We start from the raw sequence: 20,406 nt of genomic DNA on the forward strand, positions 1-20,406 counted from the left end.
TTAATGTCTCTAGGACGGTCTCTGCCGCCCTCTGGTGACAGGAGGAACCATGACAACTTGAGTAAAAGTCTAAAAGTATTTGCTTTTAAATATACTTAAGTACCAAAAGTAAATGCAATCGCAAAATCATACTTAAGTTTTAAAAGTAAAACTATACATTATTTGTTTTTGTTAATTTACAGATAGCCAGGGGCACACTCCAACGCTCAGACATAATTTGCAAACAAAGCATTTGTGTTTTGTGAGTCCGCCAGATCAGAGGCAGTAGGGATGACCAAGGATGTTCTCTTGATAAGTGTGTGAAATTTACCATTTTCCTATATCCAGTTAAGTACTTTCGGGTGTCAGGAAAAATGTATGGAATAAAAAGTTTTAAAAAATCTTTAGGAATGTAGTGAAGTAAAAGTAAAACGTTTTCAAAAATATAAATAGTAAAGTCAGATACCCCAAGAAACTACTTAAGTAGTACTTCAAATATTTTAACTTAAGTACTTTACACCACTGCAAATTAGCTACTGCCATGTAGGAAATTTCACATCAGCTATTACTTTAGAATATGCACTTAGTTTGATTTAGTTTTCCTTACTGAAACTCTCCCACACAGAAAATATTGCGCACCTGGAGAAGTGGCGGCTTGGTTACGGTCATTGCGTAGTGTGTCAAATTCGACAGAAACAAAGCCTATAGTTCTAATTATTGAAGTTTAAGCGATGAAGCCTGTAAGAATATTTGATAAGCTAGTGGTGCTCACCCTTTCGAGATGATCTGTGCGTGTTGGTAGGCGCAAATTATGTGTAAGCCTAATGCAGCTATGGTTGCATTTTGGGTACACATGTTGTATTGGGGTGCATACTGTATCTTTCTTTTGTTATTATATGAAGCGACGGTTGTTGATGTGAACGGCTACATTTCAGATACATTTTGTACATTTGAACAGTAGTAGGACTAATCCACCTTGTGTTATTAAGGCGCTAAAGCAATACTAGTTGTGCCCTTCCATGGATTTAAAATCCCCCCTCAGGCATGTCATCCTGGAGCTGGGCCTGCAAATAAGTGCAATACAGTCTTATGGAGTGGGCCAAATAAGTGCACTACAAGACCAAGAATGTGAAGGGATGGGATGATGATGCCGGCTTCATTTATAGCCTAATCTTCAGAATCATTTCTTCTTCAGATTTTACCATCTCTGGTTGTAAAAGTTTGAGTAGCTAAATCTGCAGTACTGCCATTGAAAAAGGCTTTCCTTTAGTTCAGTAATGTTATTAAATATTAGAAGATCATAGGGCTTGGAAATACACTCCTCTTCAATCAACCATAAAGAAATGCAATACTTATCTTCCAACAGGTGAACTCAGAAGAAGAGCGATACAACTTATTCCAAATTCTTTTCAGGCCCAAGTCTCAACCTTTATTAGTTGTGTGGACAAAAATTGTGTTTTATAGTGGTGTCTGTGTACTGTACCTGTGTACTTTGCTATGCTCTCCAGCAGTAGCGGATACTTGGTCAGCCTCTGCATCTCCACTGGAATGATATCCTTCAGCTGCAGTCTGCGACACAGACGGTTGCTCTCAGCCTCCTTCGGGACGAGAGACACACCCGAGTCAATACTACAGTCACTCACTCCAGATCACCTCAGTTCATCCATGTCTTGAACCTCCCCATCTATAACTGAGCTTGTATGGTTACGATGATGCCCTCTAAATCACGCTTGAGAGAGTGAATAACATTGTACTGTTCTATATTGAATTGCAAAGTATAGTGTAGTGCAGTATAGTGTAATACTGTATATTGCACTACATTAGTATAGTATAATAAAGTATTGTATAGTACATCATAACATAGTATAATATAGTTTAGAAAAGCATAGTATAGTTTGGTATTCATGGGTTGCACCTCATGTCATTGTTATGAACATTCTTAAGACGGCTCATCCATGGGGGATAATGATTGTTTAGTCTAAATTACACTATAGTGGCTTGGAAATACGATGACATTGCTAAAGTAGGTGAATAGTTAGTAGGAAACCAAAAATAATATTAGGATGTCGTCAAATTTCATTTAAAACAATATTGTCATTCGCAATAGAAAAGTTAGCTAGCTAAAATCCGGTGCTTTCCCCTCAATCTTACCTATCTAGCTAACGTTGTACTACATCTAAAGTCAATCTGACGACATCACAATGACGACAAAAGTCTGTTTTTTTCTATAAATGTTTAGCTTCCTATAGAAATGTAATTGTGTGTCCAAGCCACTATAATGCGCTTCAGACAAAATCTAAATTGGCAGCAATTATGAATGCATTGAGTAGAACGTCCAATCCTCAAGAGAACCTTCACAACAAAATTGTGACGCAACATGCAACCCATGACAAGTATAGTATAATATAGTATAGTTAAGTATATTGTGTCGTACCTGCATAAAGGAGGTGAAGCGCTGGTCCTTCTTCTGCCGGGTCTTGATGAGTTCCAGGGCGAAGGGCTGGTTACTGCAGAAGGTGCCCACCGCCCGCTTGATCTTCTCCTCCTCGCCATCACTGAACTACACATGCACACACAGAGGGACATGGTAACATGTGCAAAAACACATACGCACGGAGGGACATGGACACACCCGTACGCACGGAGGGACATGGACACACCCGTACGCACGGAGGGACATGGACACACCCGTATGCACGGAGGGACACAAAGACAAATACACGCACGGGCATGGACAGACAAACACACACACGTACACAGAAAATGACACGCACAACAATGTTATGGCTTTTGGATGTACAGTAATACTCCCCCCTCTCCTCTCCTGCAGTGACGGAAAGTTTGTCCCAAATGGCCCATAGGGCTCTGGTCAAAAGTAATGCACTATAAAAGGGAATAGGGTGCTATTTAGGATGCAAGTTGAGTCTTTTCTTACCCAAGCTAGTAGATCGTCTCCTATCAGGTCTATCACTGACGTCTCGTTCTTCTTCCGAATGACTGTCACCTGTTCTGTTATCGACACTAAGGAGGAAGAAAAAGAGAAAAGCAATTACATGAAATGCGATAGCAAGGATTGGATATGCACAACATAAAAAGTCAGGGAAAATAATACATCTGTTTGGGAATAGGTCCATATCAATGATTTAGGAAGTGAAAATGGAAGTGGAAGTTAGGATTAGCCCTGAGAGAGGAGTTTAACCAACACTGACATACACACAGCGTACCATGTAGCTGGACAATCTCCTCTAGGTTAGTGAAGATGTGTTTAATGTCTCCAGGAGGCAGGATGCTGTCTCGGGTTAGTTTCTGGTAGAACACGTTATCCAGCACCTTCAACATCCTCAGGTGGGCTCGCTCTGTGTAGAACAGCTCTGTGGAGACACGCACAAAGTCAGACCCAAAGAATTAAACAGAACAAGACTGCTGTCAGCACATTCTAAAGCTATGCAGGTCTATGACATCAGCCACTAGGGTGTGTCTAATCCTAATCCTAAATCCATGACGTTAAAATGCCTATTTCCTCTGCTCCATCTGACTGCGCAATCCACTGTCTCATCAGCTCAGGCAGGGAAGTTATAAACTTGATCTCCACTATAAAGAGCATCTAGACATTATCTCACATTTCTTTTAGACTAACATTTAGTTTTCAACAGCGGAAATTTGTATGAACCTTGCTGTCTGTCTCACCGACATTTACAACATTGTTTCAATGAACGTGTAGGGGTTGAAAGTCAGGACGAGAGAGAGAGAGGCAGGCAGCGTTTCTCAGCCATTCGAAATCATGAATCAGCTGGCATCATTTTTATGGATATATACAAAGAAATGTAAATTGAAAAAAGGTCAAACGAAACGAAGTGCAGCTAGTTTGGAGTCTTTCCAGCTTCAGTTTGACGTTATTGTGTTGTGCAGAGGCTAACTCCTCTGAACAACAGTGTTCTAACGAGAGAGCACATTTTCTATGCCAGGCGAAATCGTGCCTCATTAGCTTATTGCTATCGATGTATCCAAATAAATGTCACTAGAAAACATCTTAAACAAATGCAGCTACTGTTGTTATTCTGTCTGCACTGTTTGATGTGACTGTAAGTTAGCCGTAGTTGGCTAGCTAGCCAGCAAGGTATAAGAATGTTGCCAGCCAGTATGGCAATGGAACATTTAGAACGAACGACTAGGTCGCGTCCATAGATACAGAACCAATAGAACAAACGACCAGCCGGCTTGGGTAGCAACCCTAGATTTGTTTTGGGACTATATCTTGAGGAAGGATGAAATAGTATGAATAAATTAATCAAAATAAAGTTAATGAAAATATGTCATTAGGTCATCAATCATTATTTGAATATGTTGGTAACCCATTGTATAACAGTAATAATGCCCTCGAAGCCGGTGTTTGGAGGATATATTGGCACGGTTTGCAATATCCGTGCCAATATATCCTCCAGACACCGGCTTCTCTGGCATTGTCACTTAAATACATATCTCTATGGTCATAAACTAGGTGGAAGCCATCTTCTTCCTGACAGATGGCATCAATCTAACGTGACCACATCTGACTGAAGACAATGAGGTGGAAACAAGATTTGCTTTTGGGAATGAGGCCTGCAAATTTCCTGGTATATCAGGATCTATCTACACAACATATGTTGTCGAATTTGGACACTTTTCTATGAAAACATCACACAAACTTTAGTGGCTTGTTGTTTAGCTAGCGGATCCACAATCACTGATACTCATAGTGAAAAAGTTCACCACTTGAATGGACACAGTAGCCTTGGTCATGGACACAATCTCAAATAACTAATTAGGTCAGGCTGGGGCGGCTAGGACATAAAACTATGTATGAAAATATAAAGGACAAATTCTAATACAGCACATCATACTTGCCATCTCAATAACCATGTCTCTTAACAGCTAACATGAAACTACCTGCAATATTCAACAAATCTATCTTTAGCAGACTGATAGCATGAAACTACCCGATCTGTATGATTGATCCCCAGGCAGCTGTACATTTTGTGGAAGAAAAATGGTCACCGGTCTCACCGTTGATGACTTCCTGTCTCTTGATCTCCTGTGGCGTCAGGCCCGCCAGGACCTCTCGGCTGACTAGCGTCTGCCAGTTGGGAGAGTCCTGCTTGCACTCGATCTCATTCCCCAGGTCGTCCTCATTCGGCACACCTGCACAGCCTAAACCCTGCATCCTGACATGAGAACAACAAGTCGCTGATGATGACACCTGGATTGTGTTCATTAGGGCATGCAGTGGCAACATTTTTGCAACGGAAAATGAAAACAAGCATTTCTTATTGGACAAGTGTTCACGTAGTCTCTCCCTGTTTCAGTCAGTCTTCTTCTGGTTGGTTTCATTTACCTTTATTTACCTAATGAACACGGCCCTGGGGCCACTTAAACAACATTAAAGCGCAAGTCTCCGATTGAGATCAATGTGTGATTAATTGGGAAAGTTACCAAGTTACTAAGTGCAGGCCTTTAATAATAGGAAAAGGTGGACTAGTAACTCAATCAATTCTATTCAAAGATTTTGCAAGAGTTAAGAGGCTCCCGAGTGGCGCAGCAGTCTAAAGCACTGCATCTCAGTGCTAGAGGCGTCACTATAGACTCTGGTTCGATCCCGGGCTGTATCACAACCGGCCGTGATCGGGAGTTCCATAAGGTGGCTCACAATTGGCCCAGCGTTAGGAGTTAGGGGAGGGTTTGGCCGGGGTAGCCCGCCTTGTAAATAAGAATTTGTTCTTAACTGACTTGCCTCGTTAAATAAGGGTTAAATAAAATAAATAAATAAAATGTAATCAAGTTAATGATGATTAATCAAGCACCACTGATTCAGTTCATTAAATTGTGTGGGAAACGCAAACCCTTTGAACAGCTGATGCCACAGAACAACTGAGGAAAATCAGTTCTCATTCATGCCAAACCTTCATAGGACTACAGAGACAAAACATTTTTATAAATAAAATAAAAACACACCTGGATTCAAATACTATTTGAAATAATTTCAAATTCTTTATCCGTACTTCATTGAGCTTTCCTGGCTAAATTGACCAATGGAACAGTCTAACTAGAGCAACTGCTCAAAGTATTTGAACGATTTCAAATACTATTTGAACCCAGGTCTGTAAACAACATCACATAAAATAGACAACACAAATAAAAGTAAAAAAATGACTCACCTCCGGGCTGGTTTGGGTGTGCCTCCCTCTTGAACTCTGGAGAGAGAAGATCACAGTCCCCGTCAACACACTTCTACTGAGCCCAAATCGCGGAGGTCCTAAGGCATAGGTTGGAGAACTCCCCGTCTCCAAGCAATACACCATAAGAGGACATTTTATTTCAATGAGTTTCAATGAGGTAATGAATGATCAGAGAGACAAAGAAAGTGATTTCAATGGCTCCAGTCTTCAGTATGTCACTGAGTGCTGTAGTAGAACAGATATGGCTCTGAGTATGATGGCTGGGTATGGGCTGTGTATCCCAGCACAATGGCCGAATGAGACTGTGAGACAGCAGACTTTGCTGTCGACCGGTCATGTCGGATGATAACAAATGAGCTTGGCAGTGGACCAACACATCAGCAAAACGTTCTGCCTTGGAAGGCTTTTTCTGGGAAAGCTTGCTCCCTCCTCGGACCAATATTTCAGTGATCATGCAATTCACCCAGCATGAGATTTATTGTGTGTTCCCAAATGGCACCCTATTCCCTATTTAGTGAACTACTTTGACTATATAGGGAATGGGGTGCCATTTGGTTTGTAGACTTAGCGTAGATTTGTGTTGACCCAGAAGACAGTCCTGACTCCGATTAGATAAACTGTTCGAGATGAAAGGATGGTATAGATTCGTTTCTCAACCCTTAAACAGATTAGGCATTCACTATGTATTGACGAAACCATCACATTTGATTACAGCAGATCTGCCCTCTGTATTTCTACGCGGTATACTTCTCAATGGTCATGTAGGCTAAGTAACTAGCACATCATATGGAAAGGTGCTGTCACCAAGTCAAAAAGCCTATCTCACTGTAACCTCACTATGTAAACAATATGATTTTTGAGGGGGGGGGGGGCAAAAGCCAATGCAAGCAAAGAAATTATCATCATACAATGTAAACTTGTTTTTGTTGCATTGGTTGTAAAATACATTGATTCATGTTCTCGCTTACCTAATAGTTTAGTAAAAAAAAGTGCTAAAGAAAGGTCACGTGAAATAGGCTCATGGAGTCAATTGACTTCAATGGCCCAATTAGCCTGAATTCACCTCCATATTTAAGTTGTATATTTCCCAAAGTCTAATCAATACCTAGCTGTGTGTTTTACACTGAAGTGTGTTATAGTAAGAGAGACACTATCACAAGTGTATAGACCCTGTGGCCTGTGTGGTCTAGGAGTTAGCATGAGTTTGAATCCAACCCCTGACACCATGACCTTGTGCCCGCCCTTACCCGTCACTCTCACGCTCCTCCTCCTGCAATTGGTCCAGGGTGCAGGGGCTGAAGTCAAAGTGGGTGCTGGTTGGGTGGGTCATCCTGTCCTGGGTGTCGCTCGAGTGGAGCCAGTCAGAGCTCAACCTGGGCAGGGCGGAGGAGGGAGTGAGACCTGGAGAGGAGAGAACAAAGGAGGAGAGCAGAGGTCAGGGGCTGTATGTAAAAATTATGTCTGAGTAAGAGTGCTGATCTACAATCTGGTCCCAACTGGCCCTGTAATCTTATTTCCGTTGTGATCTAAAAGGCAAGACTGATCCAAAATCAACAGTCCTACTCAGACACTTGATACCACCCCAGAGGGAGGTCCCCACATTAGAACAATAATCCAAAGGTAAAGGGGCAATGTCCCTCCCCAAGTGGATTACTAAAGTTCTATTCAATTCTACCAGGGTGAATGTTCCTCTCCATGTGAATTAATAAAGTTATATTCTGCTCCACTTAAGTCCACATAAGTCCAACAGGAGGCAATACGGTCCTAAGTAATATGGTGAAGACTCACAGAAGTTTCTTCATTCGGAAGGTCAAACAAGATCTCCATTGAAGAGAAGCACGTTAGTCCACATTTACGCTGTGTTCATTGTCTTATCGTGTGATGGAACATGCTCAAAAATCGAGATCCCCTTTAGTCAAAAAGCAGTGCAAGAAAGAATATCCGCACGACATATAGCAAGACGTTCAAAACTAAAATAGAGGGGTTGTTTCGACAGATCATATGCAGACAAAGACGACATGCGGACAAGAAGGCCGCCCCCCAATTAGGAATAAACAAGAAGAAACCAAAGAAGGCAATTATTTTCCAGAAGGCTGGGCCACTGTAAGACAGGCTAAACCAGTGTAATGAAGTCCTGACAACAAAAAGGCCAGGGAGCAAACTTGTCGGAGAGGAGGGAAGTGGACCACAGAACAAAGGCAAACAAACAGCGTGGGAGAGAGAGGGTGGGGTGGTGCATGGAAATATAGAGAGGAAGCCAGATGGAAGCAAGACATGGAGGCAAGACATGGAGGCAAGACATGGATGGAGGGAGAGAGAGAGAGGGAGAGAGAGAGAGGGGGAGAGAGAGGGGGAGAGAGGGGGAGAGAGAGGGGGAGAGAGAGGGGGAGAGAGAGGGGGGGAGAGAGAGGGGGAGAGAGGGGGAGAGAGGGGGAGAGACGAGAGAGAGAGAGAGAGAGAGAGAGAGAGAGAGAGAGAGTGATGATATTGGACGAGGCGAGTCCGACCGTCAAATAGATAGCAATTTGAGCACTTGGAAAAGCACTACAGCGCTATAACACAATCCTTTACCTTCTATCATTATTTGGGAAATTGGAGAGGAAAAGGCAAATAGGAAGAGAGAGTAAGGAGGAAAGGCATGGGGAAGAGACAAGGGGTCCTTACCCGAGTCAGAATCGCGTCCCATGGGGTCGGAGCCCTGGCTGGCTGGGGCACTGTGTGGGGGTGAAGCGATGAAGGCCGAGGGGTGGATGGCCACATCCGAGCCTGGATCCCTTGATTGGTTGCCGCGGGCCGAGGATTCTGGGTGATCTGGGATGCTTAAGATGGGCTGCGAGAGCTGTTTCTGGGGGCCCCGCTGCTTGTTCATCTCTATGGCCTTGCCGACTACACACACACAAGCAAACAGACACGCCCGCATTAACATAAACTACAATCAGTACTGTAGCTCACATAGCCATGGGCAATCCATGGTAATAAAGTTCATGATGCCATTGACCTTAACAATGGCCCCAGGACCAGTGGAAGACATATAGCGCCATACCTTCAAAGATCCACCACCATATTTTACCGTAGGTATGAGGTACTTTCTGCATATGCTTCTGTTTTTCAACACCAAACCCATCACTGGTGTTTGTGGCCAAAGAGCTCTATTTTCATGTCATCTGACCATAGAGTTGAGGTCATTTATCAAACTCCGGGGGGCGCTATGGTGAGAGGACATGAAAATAGAGCTCTTTGGCCACAAACACCAATTATGGGTTTGGTGTTGAAAAACATCTTAAAAGTACCTCATACCTACAGTACAATATAGTGGTGGATCTTTGATGTTATGGAGCCATTTTGCTTCCACTGAACCCCATTGAAAACCTGTGGTTTGAATTGAAGCGGACAGTCCATAAGAGCAGACGAAGGATATCAAGGATCTGGAAAGATTCTGTATTGTCACAACCTGACCTGTTTCACCTGTCTTGTGCTTGTCTCCACCCCCCACCAGGTGTCTCCCATTTTTCCCCATTATCCTATGTATTTAAACCTGCGTTTTCTGTTTGTCTGTTGCCAGTTTGTCTTGTCAGGTCATACCAGCGTGTTTCCCGTTTTCCTGTTCTCAAGTTTTGTTTCTAGTCTTCCCGGTTCTGACCTTTCTGCCTGTCCTGAGCCTACCTGCCGTCCTGTACCTGCCTGACTCTGACTTGGATTACAAACCTCTGTCTGCCCTCGACCTACCGGGAGAATCCGATTTCACTGGAGTTCCCTGGTGAGCCTTGTACCCCTCTCCATGCCATCAAGCTGTGGGGTGACCAGTCCAAATTTCTCTGGGTGCTCATTGACTCTGGGGCCGACGAGAGCTTTATGGATGCTAACCTGGTGTCGGAGCTGGGAATCTTCACACAACCCCTCTCCATTCCCATGGATGCCAGAGCGCTGGATGGGCGCTCTTGTTGGCAGAGTCACCCACAATACGATTCCTATCAACCTGCAAGTGTCAGGTAATCACAGTGAGTCTACGCAGTTCCTGCTCATTCAATCTCCTCATGTACCCGTGGTTTGGGGGTTTTCATGGATCCAGAGGCACAACAAAATGTTACCCACTACCACTCATCTCCTCGGCTTTCGAGCCTCTCCAGGGGGTGACCATCTTCTCGGGAAGGAGACGAATGGAAGACAGCCTTTAACACTGCTAGCGGGCACTACGAGTACCTTGTGATGCCATTCGGACTGACCAACGCTCCCACAGTGTTCCAGGCCCTGGTCAACAATGTGCTCCGTGACATGTTGAACCGGTTCGTATTTGTCTACCACGACGACATCGTTTTCCCCCATTCAGCTCAAGAGCACGTCCTCCAGCGCCTCCTGGAGAACCAGCTTTTTGTGAAAGCAGAGAATTGTGAATTCCATCGCCCCAACATCTCCTTGCTAGGATACGTCATCACTGCAGGAAATATTCAAATAATTCTGACAAGGTGAGAGCGGTGGTGGATTGGCCTCAACCCACATCCAGAGTGCAGCTGCAATGTTTCCTTGGGTTTGCTAATTGCTACCGCCGCTTCGTCCGGGGTTACAGCACCCTGGCTTCCCCCCTCTCAGAACTCAACTCTCCCAAGGTTCTGTTCACGTGGTCTCCAGCAGCTGATCAGGTGTTTTTGGACCTCAAGCATCAATTCACTACAGCTCCCATCTTAATCCATCCGGACCCGTCCCGTCAGTTCGTGGTGGAGGGCTACGCCTCGGATGTCAGAGTGGGGGCCGTCCTGTCCGCGTCCTGCCCAAGACTATAAGCTGCTTCCCTGTGCTTTCCTTTCCCATCGTCTTAACCCCGCTGAGAGGAACTATGACGCGTGAAGTCAAGAACTACTCACAGTTAGGACGGAGTTGGAGGAGTGTTGGCACCGGTTAGAGGGGCGGAACATCCATCCTTAGTGTGGACTGACCATGGAATATCTCCGCACCGCCAAGCGCCTCAACTCAAGGCAGGCTCGATGGGCCCTGTTATTCACTTGTTTTAATTTTACTCTCCTACCGCCCTGGGCCCAAGATTGTGAAGCCTAACACGCTCTCACGCATGTATAGCCCCCCTGCTACATCATCTGATCCAGAGACCGTTCTCCCTACCTCTTGTCTAGTGGCTGCACTCATCTGGGGGTATAGAGAGCCTGGTCCGTAATTGGGGCCTGGCTAACTGCATATTTGTCCCGGACTCTGCCCGTTTCCCGGTCCTGGAAAGGGCACATTCCTCTATACTTACCTGCCATCCTGGCTCCCGTCGGACCCTGGTCAGGGTCCGACAACATTTTTGGTGGCTCACCATGGTTCCTTGACGTCTCCACGTTTGTTGCTGCCTGCACTGTGTGTGAGCAGAATAAGACTCTGCGGCAAGCTCCGGCTGGCCTCCTTCAACCACTCCCTGTTCCTCACCACCCCATGTCCCATATATCCCTAGACTTCATCACTGGTCTTCCTCCGTCAGATGGCAACACCAGGTCTCTCGCCCTTTGAGTGTTTCTTGGGATATCAGCCCCCACTCTTCCCTGAGCAAGAAGTCAGCATACCCTCTGCCCAGATGTTTGTCCACCGCTGTCACCATACCTGGAAGAGCCCAGTCCGCTCTTCTCAAGACCACCTCCAGGTATCGGTGACAGGTGAGCCGCCACCAGACCCCTGCTCCCAGCTATCGTCTCGGGCAGAGGGTATGGCTTTCCACTCGGGATCTACACCTCCGGGTGGAGTCCCGTAAACTTTAACCCCATTTTTCGTCTCTTTCCCTATCTCTAAAATCCTTAGCCCTTCTGCTGTTCGTCTTCTGTTGCCCCTCTGTATACATCACACTTTTCATGTGTCTAGGAATAAACCTCTGTCTCACAGCCCTTTGTCTGTTTCCAGGCCCAACCCTCTCCCCTATCTCATCGACGACCATCCGGCATACACGGTGAGGCGCCTCCTGAGTGTTCAACCTGGGGGCAGGGGATTCCAGTTCCTGGTTGACTGGGAGGGTTATGGCCCAGAGGAGAGGTGCTAGGTCTATGCTGTGAATATCCTGGAACCAGCCCTCATCACTGAGTTCCACCGCCGGCACCCCGGTCAACCAGGTATGGCGCACCTGGGGGGGGGGGGTACTGTTACACCCTGATCGGTTTCATCTGTCTTGCGCTTGTCTCCACCCCCAGGTATCTCCCATTTTTCCCCATTATCCCCTGTGTATTTCGGTCTTGTCAGGTCGTACCAGCGTGCTTCAAGTTTTCAAGTTTTGTTTCTAGTCTTCCCGGTTCTGACCCTTCTGCCTGAAAGTATGCATCTTATAAATAGCTTTACATAAACCTTATGTCTGAACTCGTCACTGTGGTAGAACGTTTATTTTGATTGGCGATTTTCTGCATTTATTAAAAGTCCCATCAGGTAGATGGATTTCAGATGTGTCCACGTAAACAGGATTATTAGGGATATTGTTAATCTTGCAAAGCATGTAAAAGTTTAACTATTATATTAACCGGACTATCCACAATAATCACAGTGTTGTTATTCTCGCAAGGAGAGGGTGCAAAAGTATTGAAAACAGGGGTCGATTTTTGGCACCCCTATCTTTTAGAGATTCGTTGTTATTTGTTAAAAAAAAATCTTTCCTTGAGCAGTTGTATTAGTATAAAATAATATAATTTCCCAATTTTTGGAGCGTACAATATAGCTCAATAGTTGTATTTCTTTTATACAGCATTTTTTGCTAATCTTTATCAAGAGTGACAATAATTATGGATCTATCTATCTATATATACATACAGTATATTGTAAAATATACAGAAAAAAAATGTATGAAATGTATGCATTCACTACTGTAAGTTGCTCTGGATAAGAGCGTCTGCTAAATGACTAAAATGTATATATGGTGTGAGCAGCACAATGTAATAGGGAGCTGACTCACACAGCCCCAGACAGGCACTTCCTGCTGCGGAAGTCCACAATCTCTTTACAGCGCTGAATGTAACAACACCACTGGCGTCTGTCCGCAGTACAATACCAGGACACATTCCACAGAACTAAGTTAAAATATCAACACTTCCATACTATTGGTGATGTATTGGCCATGCATGCTAAGAAGTATACTAAAGGGGATATTGGGACATAGGGATGTGGTCTTGTTTTTCTAAATCTTTTAAATATATATATATATATATATATATATATATATATATATATAATATATCTTTTTACTTCAAGACATAATGGTCTAGGTAGGCTGGCAGATTGTCTTCATATTTGCGTTACGACATTTCTGTTTCTTGTAGGACAAATATTTTAAAGAGCAAATGTGGCCTTTTTATGTGGATTCCTCTCAAGGTCAATTACATTTCAATTCAGTAAATTCAGGAAGTGAACTCAAATTGAAACTCAGAACTTTCTCAATGCTTTTCTATGACGAAAATCCTAATTTCAGTTTACTTCCTGCATTGACTGAATCGAAATGGAATCGTTGAGAATCTCAAGTTAAAATATTTTTTTCTTATTTTTTACAATGATTAGTTTGAGACGTGTATTCAGGCTCAGTAGTAATATTATATCTCAACTTCATATATGACGTCACTACAGAGCCTGTTACGCATCTCAAACTAACCATTGTGTTTTTTTTGTTCCACACTGGTGCTGTACACTAGGAGGGAACACTTTGTAGTCTTCTACACTTACTTGAAGTGGAGTCCACACGGCTGGGCCGACGAGGAGGGCCGAGGATGCTGGGAAAACGAGGCTTCTTCACCTTCTCCTCCCCCTCTTTCTCAGTTTTGATGCTCTTCTGCTCCATAGAACAAAACAAATTCAAATCACCCAGTCAGGGAATTTAAAGCTGGGCCAAATTTAGTAGGCAAATGTTGTGGAACGTTGCAGATAGACATGTCATGAATAGATCTGATGTGATTCCTTATTCTACATGTCAGAGAGACATGTTTGTTCTATGCTATATTACTATCTGAACATTGCACAACATCGCGGCCTGCTGAATGCTGCCCTGGAAAGCTGTTAACAAGTGGGCCAAAATGTTACCATGCTTTGTACCAAGAAAGACCTCGCACCAAGAAGTGTGAGTAAAACAGTGCCACCGGGGCGATGATTTATGCTACATCAAATGTGAAGTTCCTACAAGCAGTAAATGACTACAGTATTGTACTGAAATGCATAATTGATGCGTCTAGGTGTGTGTGTGCTGTACCTTGATCTTGGGCAGGAAGTTGATGCGGACTCGTTTGGGCTCTAGGCTACGAGGTTCCTTCACTTTAACTCCCAGGTGTTTCATATATGTGAGGATAACATACTGCATAGTAGTGCTGGAACACAACACAATACACTATTAAAGGGATTCTCTGGTACTTTTGTATACTTTTTAGCCAGTAGTTCTGAAAGTAGGGCTCACGAGCCAAAAGTGGCTTTAGAAAATTGCGTACCACGTCACAAACTCAGCAAAAAAAGAAACGTCCCTTTTTCAGGACCCTGTCTTTTAAAGATAATTTGTAAAAATCCAAATAGATCTTCATTGTAAAGGGTTTAAACACTGTTTCCCATGCTTGTTCAATGAACCATAAACAATTAATGAACATGCACCTGTGGAACGGTCATTAAGACACTAACAGCTTACAGACGGTAGGCAATTAAGGTCACAGCTTTGAAAACTTAGGACACTAAAGAGGGCTTTCTACTGACACTGAAAAACACCAAAAGAAAGATGCCCAGGGTCCCTGCTCATCTGCGTGAACGTGCCTTAGGCATGCTGCAAGGAGGCCTGAGGACTGCAGATGTGGCCAGGACAATAAATTGCAATCTCCGTACTGTGAGATGCCTAAGACATTGCTACAGGGAGACAGGACGGACAGCTGATCATCCTCTCAGTGGCAGACCACGTGTAACAACACTTGCACAGGATCGGTACATCACACCTGCGGGACAACAACAACTGCCCGAGTTAGCCCAGGAACGCACAATCCCTCCATCAGTGCTCAGACTCTCCGCAATAGGCTGAGAGAGGCTGGACTGAGGGCTTGTAGGCCTGTTGTAAGGCAGGTCCTCACCAGACATCACCGGCAACAACGTCGCCTGTGGGCACAAACCCACCTTCGCTGGACCAGACAGGACTGGCAAAAAGTGCTCTTCACTGACGAGTCAGGGTTTTGTCTCACCAGGGGTGATGGTCGAATTTGCGTTTATCGTCGAAGGAATGAGCATTACACCGAGGCCTGTACTCTGGAGTGGGATCGGTTTGGAGGTGGAGGGTCCGTCATGGTCTGGGGTGGTGTGTCACAGCATCATCGGACTGAGCTTGGTGTCATTGCAGGCAATCTCAACGCTGTGCGTTACAGGGAAGACATCCTCCTCCCTCATGTGGTACCCTTCCTGCAGGCTCATTCTGACATGACTCTCCAGCATGACATTGCCACCAGCCATACTGCTTGTTCTGTGTGTGATTTCCTGCAAGACAGGAATGTCAGTGTTCTGCCATGGCCAGCGAAGAGCCAGGATCTCAATCCCATTGAGCACATCTGGGACCAGTTGGATTGGAGGGTGAGGGCTAGGGCCATTCCCTCCAGAAATGTCCGGGAACTTGCAGGTGCTTTGGTGGAAGAGTGGGGTAACATCTCACAGCAAGAACTGGAACATTTGGTGCAGTCCATGAGGAGGAGATGCACTGCAGTGCTTAATGCAGCTGGTGGCCACACCAGATACTGACTGTTACTTTTGATTTTGACCCCCCCCTTTGTTCAGGGACACATTATTCCATTTCTGTTAGTCACATGTCTGTGGAACTTGTTCAGTTTATGTCTCAGTTGTTGAATCTTGTTATGTTCATACAAATATCTACACATGTTAAGTTTGCTGAAAATAAATGCAGTTGCGGTGAGAGGACATTTCTTTTTTTGCTGAGTTTATGTGCACCATGTCATTGCTCTCTCTCTTGCTCTGCTGCTGGTGCATCATGTGTATCTTGCTACTCTAATGGCGAGGGGCTGAAGTTCATTGGTTGAACTCAAATTGCTAGGGCCCACATGGGGGAAAATGGTGCAGCACATCTTCCTGAAAAACTGTTGCATTCAAACTAGGGATTTTTTGGCTAATTGAAGTAAGACAATAATTCTGCTCATAGATTATGCATGTTTGAACTACACATTGACACATCCAGCCCAAAGCGGGATGTTTAAAAAATAAATACTTTGTCACCAAAGTTCTGGAGCATGTCTTTAATTAACTGTTAATATTACCATAAATACACTTTCAATTAATATTAAAGGTCCAGTACAGCCATCTTGATCTTAATAATATGAAATAATTTACAATCATTCAACCATCATATTGATTAACTGCAATAATAATTATACTTTTTAAAAGAAAGTCTCATGATACATAAATGTCTCTCGAGGCTCTTTGAAAACAGTCATTATAATATGACACATTATCAACCAATAGAAGTATATTTAGGGAAAATCTAATGAAAAGGTTAGGACATGTTTCTTCAAACCTGACCTGATCAGTTTTTACTATCACCGTATTCTTCAATACGATTAATTATCTCAGAACAGGGTCGAGTTCATAAGGGAGTGCAAACGGAAATAAAATTGTATTTTTGCATTGGACAAGACCAGGTAGTCCCTCGCCATTTCAGTCAGTTCTCTTCCATTTGGTGCCTAATGAACAAGACCCAGGCCTAACTGAAAGTGTGTAGTACCACAGATCTCCAGCAGATAGAGTGAGAGGACTCTATGATAACCACTGATGGCAGACTCTCAGGATGCATCCCAAATGGCACCCTATTCCATATATAGCACAATACTTTTGGGCAAAAGTAACCTGTGCCACACTAACAGCTTTTCTCACAGGATGGATACACAACATACTGATGGAATTCATGGAACTCAATATAATTTAAAATGACTAAAACCAAATCGAAACTATGTAGAAATTATAAGGACCTGCATTCATACAGTTTCTTGACTGTGTCCAGCTCGCTAATAATCACTGAAGAGTATTAAACCAATTATCAGAGAACATGATTCCAATACACTTTAACTTCAGAACAGGGCCCGCATTCACAAAGCATCTGATAGTAGGGGTGCTGATCTAGGATCAGGTCCCCCTGTCAATATAATAATATTCATTATTATCCAAAAGAGGTGAAATTATCTTAGATCAGCATTCCTACTCAGAGAATACTGGCCCAGATAAAGTATGTGTGATTCACCTTGACCTTCACGAGTAATTGAACACATACATTTAAGTCATTTAGCAGACACTCTTATCCAGAGCGATTTACAGGAGCAATTTGGATTAAGTGACTTGCTCAAGGGCACATCGATCGATTTTTCACCTAGTTGGCTCAGGGATTCGAACCATCAACCTTTCAGTTACTGGCCCAACGCTCTTAACCATTAGGCTACCTGCCGCCCCAACCCTGCTACAACCACTGTATGACAACACACACTCACTTGAATTTTTTCAACAATCAACACTGCTACTTCCACTGTCTAGAGTAGACTCTAGCATGACCTAAGACCTATCAAGTCTTATTCTGACATCATGTGGTTATAGTTAAATGGAACATAGAAAAATCCCACTTCTTACCACTTTTCCTCTTCTGTGGGCTGTGACGTCAGCCTGGAAGGATAAAAACACACACAGGGTTAACTGACGCTCACACACAAACCACACACAGCTTCCCTTATGCTACAAAAAGACACATGTGAAGTCTGCTGGTGTAATGGTAATACAGTTCCATTAGCCTATGGGTTTATGTCAGGGATGGGCAACTTTGATAGGGGTGGGGGCCACAAAAAAAATCTGAACTCATCATGAGGGGTTGCAGTGGCTCGCGGGTCTGCATACCCACATCCATACCCACACAATGCAGTCAGAGCTGGCCCCAGACGTTTTGGGGCGCTAAGGGAAATTTAGTTGAGGGGGCCAACATTTTAATGGCCCCCCTCTTGACAGCAGAGAGAAAAAGGTTTGAGTTAATTTCCTGCAAGTCTTCACATTTTTCAATAGGGTGGAGAGAAACGTTTGCAGTTTTTAATATGATATCTGAGTGAGAGTGGCTAACAAAATCAATGGGGGCCCCCGGTCAGTAATTCAACCATGATTACTACAAGTTTAGATCGCTGGCTAGACTAACTTACTAGTCCACATTTTTTTGGCCTGTGCTGACATGGGCTAATTGAGTGACTATCAGTGACTGAAATAACAAGAGAAAAACTGCTGATGCACAAACATTTTTTGAAATTGCACCTGGTGTATTCTACTATTCGAACTAAGTAAGTAAGTAGACACACCGACTGAGGATTTTTCTCTTATCAAAAAAACACCCCAAAAGCCTGTTTCAAAAGGCTATCCTATCTATCTACAGCCCTGTAATCTGTCCAGTTCGGAGTGTTTGAGGCCCGGAGAACAGAGACACGCAAGCACTCACTGACCTGGAAATAACCACCAGAATGGCTGTATGTGTGTGTGTCTGTGTAACAGCTTTCTTTGACCTGACTCTTGTGCCATGTTGTCATTCACTAATCTCGATGATGCTGGTAATGTCTGTGTCTCTGTGTGTGTGTGTGTGTGTGCGCGCACATGGTTCTGTCCCTGTGTGTGTGTGCATGTATTTCAGAGACTTACAAGACGTCCTCTATCTTGGAGATGATGTGTTCGGCACAGGAGCGTTCTCTATCCAGCGCCACGCGGTCTCTCACCCTCTCTGTGTCCAGTTTAGCCAGCTCCCCCTCTGCCAAGGTCAGGCCCATGCTGCGCTTCTGCCTGTAGACACATACAGGCAGACACACACAGATGAATAGACAAAAACAGGCAGACACGAACGCGCGCACACACACAAATGATTAATCCATGCATTAATTATGTGCACATCATCTTTGAGAAGTGAGTGTGTGCACGTGTGTGTTTGTAGTGTGCATTTATGGTGTGTGTGTGGGTTTGTAAATATACTAAATACAATCACGTCACCAAATAATTTATTAAAACACACTATTTTGCAAAGAAGGTCTACAGTAACCACAACAGCACTCTGTCAGGTAGCACCGTGGTGTAGTCGGAGGACAGCTAGCTTCCGTCCTCCTCTGGGCACATGGACTTCAATACAAAACCTAGGAGGCTCATGGTGCTCACCCCTTTTCACTTATACAGTAATTATGATGTCTTGCAGCATGAACTGACATGTTGTCCACCCAATCAAAGGATCAGAGAATTAATCTTGCACTGAAAGCATAAGCTACAGCTAGCTAGCACTGCAGTGCATACAATGTGGTGAGTAGTTGACTCAAAGAGAGAGAAAGACAATAGTTGAACAGTTTTGAACAAATGCATTTCTTCCAAAATGAAGGAGAAGCAAGAGAGAAAAATATATATAGAGAGATGTCATTTTTTTCACTTTCAGTTTCACTTACTTCGCTAGCAAATGCAGCTAGCTAGTTTAGCCTACTGAATCACCCTGCTCAAACAGAGGGATGCTGTTAGCTAGCTGGCTGGCTATGAGGTCAAGGTAAGCTTCAAGTTTTACGCCGTAGTAACTACTTACTGCCTGATTGTAGCAGGTTTACCAACGAGTTAGTTCTAATAGCTATGCTGACTATGGTTTTTTCCTGGTCACATACAGCTGATGTGTTGTGCATTGAAGTCCACAAGCGAAGGGAAGAAGTGAGAGGAGGAGAGAGCATAGATGCGAGAAGGAATACAACATGACTGTGTTTACGTGTGATCAGGGGGTGTATTCATTCTGCCGATGCTGTTGAAGAAACATTTCTTAAACGGAACAAAATGTGAATAAAATACTTGTATTTGTCCTATAGAAACTCATTTGCAACTGTTGGACTAATGATTTCATCCTATATCAGCTCGATGCAGGCAAGAGTGTGCAAGGTAGTATTGAATTTCACTGTCTGTCCATGTGTCACTGGCTTTCACCTCAAATTTGTCTCACGACCTACGTTGTAAACTTTCATTCATAGGCTAGGTTGTAGCAACCTCATGATGGGTAGAGGGAAAATGTTAGTATCATGTTGTAGCCTAAACCTATTGCTGTTACATTGAACTGGGTGAATGGAATGTATTATTATAATTATTATTTATTATCTATTCATAGTCACTTCACCCCCACCTACATGTAAAAATTACCTCATCTTCTTGAACTGCACTCTTGGTTAAGGGCTTGTAAGTAAGCATTTCACGGTAAAGTCTACTCTTGTTGTAT

At 43.8% G+C, this 20,406-nt stretch overlaps 1 protein-coding gene across 4 annotated transcripts in view; it reads right to left on the reverse strand.

Annotated features, from left to right (window-relative positions):
* LOC106567565 (rho guanine nucleotide exchange factor 12) overlaps window positions 1-20,406 on the reverse strand; it is a 143,780-nt gene that overhangs the window by 19,665 nt on the left and 103,709 nt on the right. For all 4 annotated transcript variants that reach the window (XM_014137028.3, XM_014137024.3, XM_014137029.3 and 1 more), the window contains 12 exons: window positions 18,822-18,959; window positions 17,781-17,813; window positions 14,386-14,500; window positions 13,866-13,971; window positions 8,856-9,077; window positions 7,439-7,592; window positions 6,171-6,206; window positions 5,023-5,180; window positions 3,204-3,350; window positions 2,915-3,000; window positions 2,414-2,539; window positions 1,463-1,577 (listed from right to left, as the gene is read on the reverse strand). In XM_014137028.3, the coding sequence (XP_013992503.3) occupies window positions 1,463-1,577; window positions 2,414-2,539; window positions 2,915-3,000; window positions 3,204-3,350; window positions 5,023-5,180; window positions 6,171-6,206; window positions 7,439-7,592; window positions 8,856-9,077; window positions 13,866-13,971; window positions 14,386-14,500; window positions 17,781-17,813; window positions 18,822-18,959 (1,436 nt within the window). The remainder of the gene's footprint in view (window positions 1-1,462; window positions 1,578-2,413; window positions 2,540-2,914; window positions 3,001-3,203; window positions 3,351-5,022; window positions 5,181-6,170; window positions 6,207-7,438; window positions 7,593-8,855; window positions 9,078-13,865; window positions 13,972-14,385; window positions 14,501-17,780; window positions 17,814-18,821; window positions 18,960-20,406) is intronic.

Source organism: Salmo salar, chromosome 13 (genome assembly GCF_965601325.2).
Source record: "Salmo salar chromosome 13, fSalSal1, whole genome shotgun sequence".
NCBI classification, from domain to species: domain Eukaryota; kingdom Metazoa; phylum Chordata; class Actinopteri; order Salmoniformes; family Salmonidae; genus Salmo; species Salmo salar.